Below are 14,372 nucleotides of genomic sequence, written 5' to 3'. Positions count from 1 at the left end.
CAACTTGTCACTAGTTGAAAATAAAGTAATGCCTCCAGCAGGTCACGTAGGGTGTCTGTTTTAAGCTTTGATAGTTTAACGATGGCAGCAAAGAAAGGCTGCCTCTCTGTAAGGCCACCACTTCTTTAAGAATGGCTGCCTCTGCTGACATGCAAGCGCACGGCGCTTCCAAAATACTGTGCATGTGCACTGAACAAAACATTGAGTCTCTCGGCTTGAATTTTGTTTTGGTTTTCAATTCAAAACTCACAGATGCCAAGTTATACCAATCTGCTTAAAATAGAATTCATTCGCTCGCATACTCCTTTTTACACGGCTAGCATTGTATTGGTAATTACTGTCAGCTTTTCTGACCTCTACATCACCTGCAATACTGTGACACACACAAAAGTTTACAGTCTGTGCAGTTATTCAGCTGAACTCTTAGCTGTCGCCGACATCATTTTCAACCTGCCAGACAAACGACCATTAATCGGTGAAGCAAGTTCAATGAACTTGAGGTTTGAAGAACAGTGAGCATTTTTATTAAAATAATACGACTGGAATGCACCAGACTCTGTGATATTTGGCCACACGAAAGTCTCCAAGTTCAAATGGTTAAAAAAAAAAAAAAAATTCCTAAAGAGGAGCATAGGACTTCATAAGGCTGCCCCAAAGTATCCACTGTCCATCTGCATGAGCAACTTCTGCTCTCAATTTACAGACATACTGTCACTGCAAATGGCTGGCACACAATACGTGTGCGCTTCGAGCAAAGCGTGGTGTGAGACAGCCACATGCAATATACAGAGCAGGCATAGATAGATGCACTCAAAAATAAAAATGGCTCTGAATTTGTTCATCCAATGGCTGGACATCAGCTGTCTAAGCCATACTGTGTAAAACGGCATACAGAACACTTCCCTGCACAGCAGCACTAAATATCGGTAAATTTCCTGATCCAAAAATGATGCGACGCAAACAAGGTGTGCAAGTTGAAGTAAACTTTCTGGACAGCTTAGAGGCTATCATTCTTGGGACCATAAAATAAGATCCGAATATTGCACTTGAATTGGCTATCACACCTTTTAACATTAAACTAGGCTTAAGAATGACCTACCCGCTGCTGCTTAATTTTCCACTTTAAAATATTAAAAAAAAATGTAAACATTGCCGTTGCAACATTGCACAATACATACTAGGATGCAAACTCTTGGCCTCTATAAGAAGGCCTCTAAATATATGGAGTAAAAAAGTAGCAGCATGCATACTTTGTGAAAGCCGGCATGGCAACACAAAGTGTGAAACCTAGTTATGGTACACAGGTTGCAACTGAAGTAAGACTAGACTGATGCAATCATACAGACAAGAATAGTAAGAACAAACATACACTCCGATAAAACTGCTATACAGCATTCACGTATGTATACACAACAACTTTCAAAGACGAGGTGCATAAATGGCAGCACTAAACATGCTGTGGATGTTAGGCAGCTAAGTAACTGTCAGCCCAGGAACACTGAGGTAAATGTTGGCACTCCACCAAAACTATTCAACAAGAACACCCGACCCTGCACCACTGTGGTGCAATTAGAGCATACAGTTGCATCAAAACAATTTTCTAGTTTTTGTTTTGTTTTTGCCCCAGCTAAAGCCAACAGCTTTCACAGATCAGTCTACTTTTGATGCAAGTGCAGTGCTAAATACACTACTGTCATGACAATGTAACACAAGTAAATGACAAACACACAGAGCTCTTCTGCTTCAAAGTGGTGTGCTAGTATGTTAAAGAGAGAATACTGCCACTTCACTTTTCAGCTTGGAGGCTCTGCTGCATTTAAATGCGACTGTGCAGTTGGGAGTATTATCAAATGGAGTGTGCAAAACAGTCAGTGCTATTAGACACCAAAGGTATTTACCATACTGGCTTAGCAAAAGTAGGTAAGGCTACACCAGCTGTACTGCTGTGGCTAAGACAAACAGGTAGTTACTGCAGACTACAAGGCTGGGTCCATAGCTGCCATGTTTTTTAGACAGTAGCACTCACGCTAGGTAATGAGAGCAGCTATAAACAAATTCATGCTCGAGCATGGACTCTGCAAATATCAGCTAAGCTGCAGCAGAGTTGTTCCACATCGTCATGAATTAGCTGCAAAAGGTACCCGTTTCCACTAGCATGCCATTTACACAAAAAAAAAAAATAAAGCTGTACCTCGACACATTTTTCATCAGCTGTTTCCATGACAGGCTCTTGACTCTATTACTGAATTTGCACAACTGGACCGAACAAAACTGTTTAGACATAACAGCAGCTGCATCCTCAAAACCTAAACGAAGACCATGGTAGGTCACATGTGGAGTGAGAATGTTCAAGGGAGAACTGACCCACATTGTTGGAAACCGTGGGTATGAGATTGTCAACCCGATGTATGTGCAACACAACATAGCGAGTCACCCAAATGTTGTTCCATTGGCTTTTCCCCGACACTGGCTCAATATTCAGCACACCCCCTATATAACCTGTAATAATAAATACCCTCAAGACAGCAACACACACACAGTACAGTTAGTTCCTTTGGCTTGAAACTCTTCGGCATTTCACTAGTGCCCATTTCCACGCTAAGCCTCCCTGGATGGAGGAAACAGCAAAACGAGGGGAACAGCGGGCGGTGTTCCATGGCACAGCAATCAGTCTGGTCCACTTTGGTCAAAACAGGCCACCGCTAACGGCACACCTCCGATCACAGTCTAGTTGAAGAGTGGTAGATTGTAGAAGTCGTACCCACGGCATCCTTTCACAGCACAATATACATACACCACATGATACGCTGCAAGAAAGGCACACAATGACGTCAGGACCACAAGAAAAGACATGACATACAGGACAATTTTGCAGCATGCTTCCCAGTCCACCACATGTATTTTACAGCTAAGGCCCCCTATCTGGACATTTGTTGCAGCTAATAATGTGTTTTTGGTTACAACACACTACATCAATGGTGATGCTGCTTACACCAAGGATGAGACCCCTTACAGCTGCCACCATTACAAAAAAAAAAAAAAAAAAATTAGTGATGAGGCAAAGGAAAATGCCCTACTTTAAAAATTTCATTCCTTGTCCTTTCTTGCGTAGCCAGCCTTACTCAATGCAGCATTCGAAGCCTATACCAAGCACTTTATGCATGGGGCAGCAGGCTACCAATTGTTACATGACACATTCAACTTGCTGGCTAATAATGAAGTGAAAGATATTCACATGGCCAACAAATACCCATTCATGTCTTAGTAAAATAAATCATACCACACGGCTTGCTTTCGAGTAGTATGCATGCCTGAAAATTCATGGAGCTCCTTAAAAAGTCTGGCAGGATGAAGACTCGTCTTCACCCCCACCAAAGAAATAGAACTTAACATAACAGCCAAAATACACAGCTTGAAAGCACATCGAGGCAAGAAGGGAGACTGCATATATAGACAGCTAAAATACCATAAGTTTGTGTTAACTTGCAGCGCTCAAATCAAAAGCCAACTTGCCTCCAGGAATGAAACAGATGGCACCAGCAATAAAGAAGACCAGACCCTGAACACCTGCAAAGGCAATGAAAACATGTTGATGCTATCATGGCAGATCTCTTGCTAACTTGAAAGACCACAGCAAACAACTGCAAATCCATGCACACTGCAGCATTTACTCACCAACTCTTGGCAAAATCTGCACCACTATCCCAGTGGCAATGAGGCCTGCAGAGAGCATAACAGAAAATTCACACCACCATGTATGTTGCAAATGACTACATGGCAAAAGCCAAGCCCATACATTGAGTGGCGAACAGAGTAGAATACAATTTTATAACTTTTTACAATTTTTTGTGGGTATGCATGCAGCCAAAGTTACAGGGGCAGAGCTTTTGTCACAGTGTTGTTACACCAAGTAATTCTGGCATATCTGACATAAGTTGCAGTTTCAGTTGAGCCTTTTGTTCTTCTCTTTTAACAATATTTATTGCCCCAGGGCATCAGTAGGGTATGAGATGAAGAATGAGATAATGATTAAATGAATGAAATAAGGTTGGCTGATTTTATGAAGTCTAGGAGTGAGCGATGATGTGGTCCCTGTGTCCAAGCGAGATGCGCGCGGGATTGTTGGCTGAAAGGCCGGCTATCGTCAAGTGCCGGATTCGTGCCGGATTCGTGTCGGTTTCAGAGCTGGGCAGACCCACAGCAAGTGGTGAATGTCGGCTTCAACATTTTCGTCTCATATCGGACACCCTGGGCAGGGATATATATATGTGTCGAAAGTGAGACCACGTCCGAGTGACAGCTGGTGTGAGGGCAACCTTGATCCAGATCGTCCTAAGTGCAACCTCCTCTGCACGGGTGAGACCGCGGGGAAGGAGTACCTCGAAATGACAGTTTTCGAGCTGCCAACAACGCAGAAACACGCTTTTTACACTACTGAATGCCTAAGTGAACATAAATTTTCAGTTAATGAGTATCCCACGCTGCATACATTGCTGAAACAAGTGCACTGCGATAGCGTACAGAAGCCGGAGGGTAGATGGAACAGGAGCAGAGATGACTTATGCTTTGTGAGATTCCCGACAGATGGCGCAGCCATCCTGCATCCATTACGAAGCCTACACATACTACCACATCTTGTACTACACGTAGGCTCCTTAGTATGCATGGTGTAGTGTCCCGATTTTAAAATGCACTACACTAATGTTGTGCTAGTCTGTATAGTACAATCTTGATGTAGTAATAACATGAATATTTCCATAACAGCGTAATATTCTAGAGCACGGTCTTTGAAATTTATGAAGGAACTATATTCTGCTGTGCAGTGAGCTGATGAGTTTTGGCTCTGTAACTCTGGTTGTATAGCCACAAAAAGTTGGGCGGTGAAGTATATGGGAATGAGTTACATATATTTATTAATTATTTATACTGTCAGCTCTGTGTATGGCTTTCATAAAACAATAAGAAAAGTGTAATGACAAGTAACACATCCTAATGGAGGTATTTAAAAAATATGTAACAATGCATGCTGTTAACAACACTTGAAGATACAAAGATATCTGCAGTCAGCACATAGTGACTCAAAAGATTATATAACAGGCATGCAACGCTGGATATGCTCGCAAATGAAACAAGCTCGTTAACTGGAATAAACAAGGTCGTCTGTGACACTTGTTATCAATTCTTCGACAACATGTGCACTGTATGGCAGCATTAGGTAGGGAGCTCCACTCATTAATTCCTCTTGGGAAAAAAAAGCTCTGCTTAAAACAATCAGTGCAGAAAGGAGCAACAGGGCTTTTTGTATTCCCCTCTTGAACACCCCATATGTCAAGACTACCATGGGAGATTGTTTTGAATAGTAGTGTCCTGTATGCATACAAGAGGTGCTATATAGTACAAAACAATGTTGAGATAGATTTCAGAGCAAGCATGGTGAAGCACATCCACACAGCATATGGCTAACAGAAGCGCACTCTCGCTGTGCAAAAACATGTTTGGCAAGTATTGGGTAAATATGCGAAATCAATTCTTTTTTGTAAGTATGAACTCGTCCTCTCCTGCATGAAATGTTTTGCATACGCACAGGCTATCTCAGAGTCAGTCACATGCAGAATTGCAAGTCCACACCTCACTCAAAATATTTGGGAGACAAAATTTTCATGAGCCAAGTGCAAATTGCAGAAAATGCAAAAGCTGAGTTGTTTGCAGTATTTCATATGTAAAAGTTGCTCTTGACATGAAGTATTTGGTCATTTTCAGTGACAAGGAGTCTAATACCTCCATCGCACTAAAACTTTCAATCATCATTGAACTCGATCTGCATTCAACTCAATGCAGATCGAGGTTGTCACACAGCAACTTTCAAGTGCAATCAAGCCCGACCCTGCTTGGCTCGAAGCTGCTTCCTCAAACGCTGTTGAGTTTAAAACATTCTACTGCTAACATTTGTTGCTGTGATACAGGCTTTTTTTTCTCTTGCTTTTTTCCATAATATGGCGTACTCTAAGGCCTGAAAACGATACTTACTGAAGAAGCCTTTACTGAACCTTGTCAAAAACACATCGCGGTAATGGCACAAATTCACCACTCAAAATGCTAAGGCTTTCATTGTATGTGCCGAAAGTTTAAACAACAAAAAGAAAAAAAGGCACAGACGGCTACCAGGCAGCAGGTCAAATAAACTACGCAGTCAAGACCGCGCGAGCTATGGTAAGCCCCGTATGATCATCGTAACCCGCCTACTAAATTAACTATGAGAATTCAGGCGAAAACTCAGGCGGCTTCACAGACGGCTACCAGGCAGCAGGTCAAATAAACTACGCAGTCAAGACCGCGCGAGCTATGGTAAGCGCCGTATGATAATCGTAACCTGCCTACTAAATTAAACTATGAGAATTCAGGCGAAAAGTCAGGCGGCTTATTGGCTGCATGCTAAAATTTAAAATTTCTAAACTCTGAAATAGTTCCACACGAACAAGGTCGCACGTGTAAACTCACCTAAGCCAGTAAGCAACAGACCAAAAGCGGCCAACATCACTTTCCAGTTCTCGCGCACCTTTGGGTGCGTCCACCACCTGTTCGAAATAACAAGCAAACAACAAAATTATTTCGTATTAGGTGAGCGATCACAGCCATCAAGGAACTACGTACCCATCTTTGGCGTCGTACTTGTGGCAGTTCGGGTCGCACTGTATCAAGGAGTCGCTATCCTTTGACAGGTTCTGCAAGTCGATAGCACACGGATAGTATATACGTTACGTCGCGCACACAGACGCGCGAGTCGCCTGTCGTTAAAAGTAGTAGTACAAATCATTTGTCAGTGCCGATGACTTACATCCTCTGGAAGCTTCAGCCTGAGAGGTTTGCCGCAGCCGCTGCGATTGTTTCGGTCCTTGGGTTCTTCGACCCGGACGACGACGCTGTCGGAGGTCGTCATGTCTTGCCTTGGTTTCAGCGGTGTGCTCTCCGTTGTAGAACCGTACGTGCGGACGATGTCGTCGTCGTCTGGCTCGAAGGCATCGTCGATGGTGAAATTTGGCTTCCCAGACATTTCACTGGGGCTCCGCAAAGTTGGCCCCTCTTGATGTTATTTTGGTCTTTTCTTTCATCAAGATGCGCTGTGTGCGCTTCATGGATGCGCGAAAGATGACGTCATTAAAACGTCGCGGCGTCGCGTTGGTCGCGTGTTAAGGGGTGAGTTCATTTCTTGTTTTCTTTCTTTACAATGTAGTAAATATTTGAAATTTCACAATTCAAAAGTCTTTTCAAGAGTCAGCGGATAACAGTGTACGAGAAAAATGTAAACGATCGCGCTGTGCTGTATGGCGCTAATGGCGCTGTGGGTATAACAAGTTAATAATGGCTTTTCCCACCTAAGCCAACTTTTGCGAATCCAGTCAGTTGGCAATCCAGTTTTTCTGTCAGAAGTTGCAGCTTAAATCTTCAGCGGTGAGAAATAACTGTTTTCTACAAACATATTGCACTTTATCATTTAAAACTGCACGGATTGTGCTAATATATTTACATGCTGCGATCGCAGCACCATACAAAATTGACGTGCGTCTGTAAACTTGTCTTTCCCGCTCGTTATGCGCGCCCTGAAAGTTTGTTTTTACCGACGAACAAAGTGAAAGCTGAGAAAGTCCTCATTTATTACATCGAAAAGAGGAGCATGAACACTGGAACGTACTTTTTCTCGGAAGAGTGGTAAACGCGACTCCTTAATATTTTAATAAAATGACGTAAGCTGTATCGGTTTATGCTCCGAGAGTTGAGGTGTCGACATTGGCTTGTTCACAAGATGAGGGAATTTCTGCGCTGTGACCGGTTGTTTCGAGAACAAAACCTATAGAGCAGAATGGTGAAGAGCGTATGCCTTTTACTGAAAATTCACCTCCATTCCATTCAGTGAGCCTCTGAGCTTTTTCTTCTGCGTCCATTATTGGTTTTTTAATCTCTGTAACAAGGTTACAAACGTTGCAAAGTCAGTATCATATGCCTTCGAAAAAACGAAAGTATACATTTTTGTCGTACTGTTCTTTTTTTGCGCTATGTTTTCTAAAAACACTAAACACTAAACTAGAACAAATCAAGATTCTGTTACAGGGATAGTGCAAGGGGGGGATAGAGCATTCATGTTGATTGAGAAATTTGCAAAAAAAAAAAAAAAAAGTAAAGCCAGTGGGTTTACTGACTTCTTAGCCACGGCGGGGATATAACACCAATCACCGGAAAGCATAGTTTATCGGAAGCTCGTAACAAAAAATTGTTTTGTGTATTGCATGCTCTGTTGTTCATGGAGTGTATTATATAAAACGCATATTCACTTGTGATGATTTCAATTAGGGCTACGCATAAGCATTATGTTTGATGCAGTATAGGCAGAACTGTATATGAGAAGTATATGCATTCTCGCTATTTCTGCAGAACATGACCACTGATGAGCGGCATTTGCTCATCATGGTTGAAAGGCTGCCTGATGACATCGCAAGAGTCTACAGCCAAAAGAAAAGAAAGAAGTCTTCTCAGCACACAAACTCATTCAAGCACCGCAAGCTGAAAGACAAAGGCGAGGGGTGTAATGAAGATGATGGGGCAACAGCATCACAGGAGACTGGAAATCACATTCTTGTGACCCCATCTCGTCTCCCGATGTCATTGCCAATGTACAACAGAGGTGTTTCAGTGCAGCGACCTCATCCTATAGAAGCAAAGGCGACAACATCAGGTTTGAAGGTCAAGGTCAATGTAAAGCCAAGGGTGAAGGTGAAGATCAAACCAAGCAAAAAAGAGGAGGTGTCTGCATCGAACAGAGTATTGCAGAAAATCAAAATACGCAAAGTTTCCAAGGAAGCGAAATCTTCTGACACTCCAGTGAATGCCACAGACAGTCATAATGAAGGCCTAATTGTAAAGGAAAGGGTGCAAGAAGGTAGTACCAAACAGTCATCAGAGAAGTATGAGATCGTTTCATCATCTGGAAAGGCAACTGACACAAGCTTGCATTGTGAAGAAATAGATGCTGCTAGTAAAGAAGCTGTGGTTGGTGAGCAGGACACTGAGATTAGAGACAGCGTTGAAGCCTGGCTGAGAGATCTTGTGAGCCAGTCAAGTGAAGAAATGAAAGGCGAAACAGTCAGTGTGTCAGAGGAGTCAACTATTAGAGAAGCGAGCAGCTGTGTTGGTTCATCTGTGAGCCAGGACACAGAGTCATACGATTCGAGCCGTGATGTCGACCTTGAAAGTGATGTTTCTCAGAGAACGGAAATTGATGCCACTAACTGCACAAGCTCAGACACTGAGATTGATGACTCGCAGCAGGACCAAACAAAACTGGCCAACTGTGGTGGAGTGGAAACCTCAGCTGAGATAGCAGCTGAAGCATCTAGCCATGGAAATGTGCTGCAAGAGTGCTGCAGTGCATTGGAACATATTTTGTCTGAAGTGTGTGCTGAAAACGAGGTACTCTCCAGAGAAGACAGCAACTCTGGTAGTGACTGTGCTGAGGATGCGAGGCTGGAAGTAGCAACTTGTAATTTTCCTTTAGTTGCCACAGAAACCAAAGATGTATGTCCCCAGCCTGAGGAAACTGCAGCGCGGGTAATCATGGGTGAGCTAGACAAGAGCCTGCATGAAGAGTGCGGTTTGCCTGATAAAGGTTATGTTAATGAACCAAAGCCGATCACGTGTCCCATAGACATTATCGATATAACAGATGACGCAGCTGTTTCAGACCCGGTAGTTACTGCAACCAGCCAATGCACAAGAACTACTGTTCCACCAGATTCGTCGACAGGTGAACAAAATGTCAAACCTGCACACACTGTTGATATTGTTGACCTTACAAATGATGATGCTGACTGCTACGTTGTCAGTCCTGTGGAAGACGTGGCTGTGGTCTCAAGCATGACAGGGGTGTGCATGGCAGCAGCCAAAGAGCTCGACCTGTTTGCCAACATGACCATCTTGGAAAGTTGGGATGTAGAGGCCGAAGCTATTCTTTCTTGCGCTCAGGAGTACTTGGGCCATTTGGAAAAGTGCTTGACAAGCCTGGATCTGATGGAAGAAGCATCCAAGGCCATGCTTGTCGCAGCACTTCAGGAGAAAAGCTTGGTGTTTAAGAAGATTTTCGGACAGTTGAGAGCACTGCTCTGTCACTCTGAACAGCGTGACAGAGTGTTCTCCATAGAATCTGGCTTTTTTGCTCTTCTGGGCATTGACAATGCATCGCAGACTTTCAGTAACCATCGAACCCCCGTAAAAGAGGCGAAAGAGCCAAACAGTGCCACCAGAGCACTCATGCGGCGTCTGTCAGCTGGAGTGGATGATGGGCCTGGCAGAGTCCCACCCCAGAAGACCAGCATAGCCCATGAGGTGCCTTCTGTTGAGCACAAAGGTTCACAAGGGACTACCACTCCTGAGAAGCGTGTTGTTTTGGATTCACATAATGGGGACGAGAAGTGCTGGAAACCTGCCTGCGATCCCTCAGCCATTCGTGCAAGGACAACCTGGAGGCACCTGGTAGCTGTTGCTAACAGAAGAGGACGTGTATATACTGGGAGCCAGCGTGTTACCACAGCACCACCAATGTCGCAGGCGAACGAAAAAAGGCCATCCTTGGGAATGTCAGTCATTCCGACTGGCAGGCTAGCTGCGACACCGGCAGCCCATACAAACCTGGAGAGCCGTAACGATTTCCAGCATGACAAGGCATCAGGGACCCAACTGCCAACATCTGGCCTCCAGAAAGTGCCGCTCAAGCCAAGGACTACTGTGGTGTCGTAAGTGTAGTTTGTTGTTCTGCCTCTATCTGGATTTCGTTATGATGCACAAGACGTACTTTACTACTATATAATAGATTTCCCTCTCCTCTATCATAATCAGGTTTTCCTTGTAAGAAGTGCAATAACGTCAGATTAAATTAAGCACTCAGAATTTGATGTTATTCCATGCCATGTTTGCATTGATAAGGTGTAGGTGGTGATATTGTAGCCCTTGCCTGTGAAACTTGTGTCCTTAGGGCAAGTTGGTGCCATTATAGTCAAGAGGTGCATAATACTGCAATCTCTGATTAATTTGATCTGGTGGAGACACTTAAATATTTGTTGTAGTTTTCCTGCATTTATTTAGTCTCATTGCTCAGGCCAGCATAATGTCTTATAGCAGTACCATTCATAAGAAGCCTATATCAGCACTTTCCAATACATAGGCCATGGTCATTTTTGGGCAGTTTTCTGGGTTGTGTGGTTAAAATTGTTGCAGCACATCACAGTCTAGCGAAAAGAACTCTTTTTAATGACATGAAGAAGATGAATATGTGTTGCTTATGGAGGAAAGATTGTTTATTGGCAAAATTTGAGACACTTGCACAAAAATTCACAAAAGTAATTAATTTTTTAAAGTCAGAAATGGAATTCTTAAAACACTGAAAGACTGCATACCTCATAAGTTGTCAGAAACCTTTATTCTGAATTACAGATTCCTTCATGTTAACCTTCTGATGAGCACAAAATAAAAAGAAAATGGGGATACCTAAGCTCCACCTTTTAGGGTATGACGCAATAGCATAGGCTACCAAACCACGTATAAAACTCCACTTGAACCAAGCCATATGAATGTGCCTGCATGACATAGGGGTAACATGAATGCAAGGGTCCTGGCAGGCAGATTCTGATCACCCTCCCATATGAAAGGAGAGACCAGAGTTGGTAGCTCCTGCCAAACATAATGTCAGGCAACCCTACATATGTCAGCTGCCAGCTACCACCTGCCAGCGCCATGCTCGTGATTTTTCTCTCACAACACCGACACTGGATTTTCTGGTGAATGATGCCTTTAATGCTATCACGTTAAAATCAGTTGCTTACATGCAGCTCTTTGGGCTACTCCACAATGCCGCACCATGGCCAACCTCCAACTTTTTTGTCGAGAACTGTGCCCGCTACACTTCTGGGGGCACACATACATCTCGTGTCTGTCGCATGATAGCCTTAGTTGCTTATGCACCATTAAACCAAACACACACACGTACACTTCTGGGGGCACACAGTCATTAAGGACATGCCCCATACCTTCTGAGAGGCTCAGAAAGCAGTGAATCTCCTTGGTAATGGTAGAAGTGAAAGTTGCAGACTGGTACCTGTTGATAGTTGGGACAAAGCAGAGCAGTCATCTCTGTCCCAACTATATGTAACAAGATGAATAAATTTCATCTGTTTGCACAAATCTGTCAATTGCAACTACAACGTTAGGTGTCAATGCTGCAAAATCATGAGAACGCCGTCATTGCTGAGCAAGGTCAGTGTGAGTAAAGTTTTGCTTGCTGCTATTGGTTCATATTGACTGGCTTTGTACAGAGTTTAGAAATCATTTTCTATATGGAAAAAAAAAAAAAAAGCCAAAACTACAGGTCAGACCTTTTTCAACCTACTAAACGGCATTGCTTGTTCTGAAGCTGCCCGAATTGCTCAAAATAGGGCATTTTGTCCCTTTGTTCAAATTGAACGATTTAAATTGTTGCGGTACAGTAAGCAAGCGTCAAATGCTCATTTTGTTCAGCACCAAGCCCTTTTTTTTATTAGCCACTCATAGAGCAAGTTGTAGTGACATTGTTCACCTTTTGTTTTTTTATATCTGTGTCACTTCCAGTATGAATGGGTAGCAAGAAGTTGTTTTCAGGAAAGTGCTTTTGCAACAGGGGAAAAATTTATATTGATTCTCTTATATAGGCTTAGCTTTACAAGATGTTTAGCCATGCTCATCTGCTTGACCCTCTTGTATGAGTTTTCATGTAGAAGAAAATAGTTGCAAATGATGTACCTTCATCACACTTCATGTGTATGCCTATTTATATGAGTGCATGTTGTCAAGGAGCTCTGTGGAAACATTTTGTAAGCATCTAACGTTAGTGTATGTACAGCTAGAAGCAAAATGAAAGGGAACACGGGAGCGCGTGGCCTCCGTGCTTTCAAATGCGCTGTCAACGACAGGTGATAAGTATCAGTGGTGAAGACGCATCCAAAGTAAGCTTGGACGGCTGCTCTTTCTGAGCATACCTTTGGTGCCACCCATTCTCGTCTTGTGTTAGTGGCAATGCTTTGCAAAGCGCAAAGGCCGCGCGCTCCCGTGTTTCCTTTCATATTGATTCTAGCTGCACATTGTTAATCTTTACAGTAATTGACAGAGTGGGAGAGAGCTATGTAATGGAAAATAGTAGGTTTAACATTGAGATAGGAAGCGTGCAGAGTGGGTTTGAAGAATAACTCGAGTTAATGACACTCTAGGTGAAATCAACTAGAAATGGGCAGGGCATGTTGAGTGAAGAGAGGATAACCGATAGTCGCAACGGCAAAGGGTAACAAATTAGACTCCAAGGAAAGAAAAGCGTTGCTGGGAGAGGCAGAAAGTTAGGTGGGTGGATGAGGTAAAGAAGTTCGCAGGGGTCAAATGGGTGCAGCTAGCACAGGACCGGGTTAATTGGAGGAATATGGGAGGGGCCTTCGCCCTGCAGAGGGTATAGTCTGGCTGATGGTGATGATGACAGTAGCTGACAGCATGGTACTCTTGCATACGTTAAGCATGAAGGCATGACATTGTGCCATTTACTGCCAGCACCCCGTCAGTGTAACGTAGCCCAGGATCCCTTGTGGCGCTTGCTGCTCTAATGTCTGCTTTCTGCAGTGCCTGAAATTTTGCTTTTTGCATTACTGGAAACCAACTTGTATTTGCAGTTGTCTCTACACAATGATGGCTTTTATTGTTGATAGAGATCCTTTCTGGATGACCAAATGACAAATGAACTGCAGTACTAATCATTGAACCTTGAACGTGACGGTTAAGCACTCAAGAGAATGGCACTGAATTGTTTGAATACAGTAGCTTAAGCTGCTAAATTAAGATGGTAGGGTTTTTTACTTTTTAGTGTGACTCAGCCTGTGAGAGACGCCGCAGTTGAGTGCTCTGAAACTTTTAACTACCTTGGGTCTCTTGAAATACACTGGCATCACACAGTAAACGGGTGCTTTGGTTTTTGCCTCCATCGGAAAATGGCCGCTACAGCCAGGATTGAACCCGCATCCTTGGGTTCAGCACTCGAGCACCCTAACTACTGAGCCACCATGGAGAGAACTGGGGATAAAATTCAATGAGCATTTCTACTTTGCAGATAGCATTGCCGTGTTAAGTAACCGAGGGAAAAAAACTGCAGTGGGTGATATAGGGCCTAAATTTAAAGCAGAACAGCGGGAGTGAGAATTAATGTGAAGGAAAGTGAAGTAATGTTCAACAATCGGCCAAACAGTTTGCAATAGGGGGAAATGAACTGGAAGTTATAAAGAAATACAGCAGTGCGATAAATTTTGCTATTCCAAGGC

The 14,372-nt window shown here is 43.3% G+C and overlaps 2 protein-coding genes across 5 annotated transcripts in view; one reads left to right on the top strand and one right to left on the bottom strand.

Moving 5' to 3' along the window:
• Positions 1 to 501: 501 nt before the first annotated feature.
• On the bottom strand, positions 502 to 7,146 carry LOC146197179 (transmembrane protein 134). Its single transcript, XM_084598961.1, has 6 exons — positions 6,836 to 7,146; positions 6,652 to 6,722; positions 6,499 to 6,575; positions 3,676 to 3,720; positions 3,514 to 3,567; positions 502 to 2,807 (listed from the first exon to the last, which is right to left on the bottom strand). The coding sequence occupies exons 1-6, from the start codon at positions 7,049 to 7,051 to the stop codon at positions 2,728 to 2,730; spliced, it is 543 nt and encodes a 180-aa protein (XP_084455087.1). The 5' UTR covers positions 7,052 to 7,146; the 3' UTR covers positions 502 to 2,727.
• Positions 7,147 to 7,346: 200 nt separating this feature from the next.
• Positions 7,347 to 14,372, top strand: part of LOC146197178 (uncharacterized) — a 29,959-nt gene continuing 22,933 nt past the window's right edge. For 3 of the 4 annotated variants that reach the window (XM_084598953.1, XM_084598950.1, XM_084598954.1), the window contains exons 1-2: positions 7,347 to 7,449; positions 8,428 to 10,781. In XM_084598953.1, coding sequence (XP_084455079.1) covers positions 8,431 to 10,781 — 2,351 coding nt within the window. In that variant the 5' untranslated portion in view covers positions 7,347 to 7,449; positions 8,428 to 8,430. Of the gene's footprint in view, positions 7,450 to 7,542; positions 7,708 to 8,427; positions 10,782 to 14,372 lie in introns of those variants that run through there. The other variant, XM_084598952.1, reaches the window with a different exon arrangement.

The sequence above is a fragment of the Amblyomma maculatum genome, chromosome 3, assembly GCF_055883805.1.
Source record: "Amblyomma maculatum isolate TAMU_Amacu chromosome 3, ASM5588380v1, whole genome shotgun sequence".
Classification (NCBI taxonomy): domain Eukaryota; kingdom Metazoa; phylum Arthropoda; class Arachnida; order Ixodida; family Ixodidae; genus Amblyomma; species Amblyomma maculatum.
The sequence above is the reverse complement of the archived record's forward strand: the minus strand, read 5'-3'. Positions and strand labels throughout refer to the sequence as shown.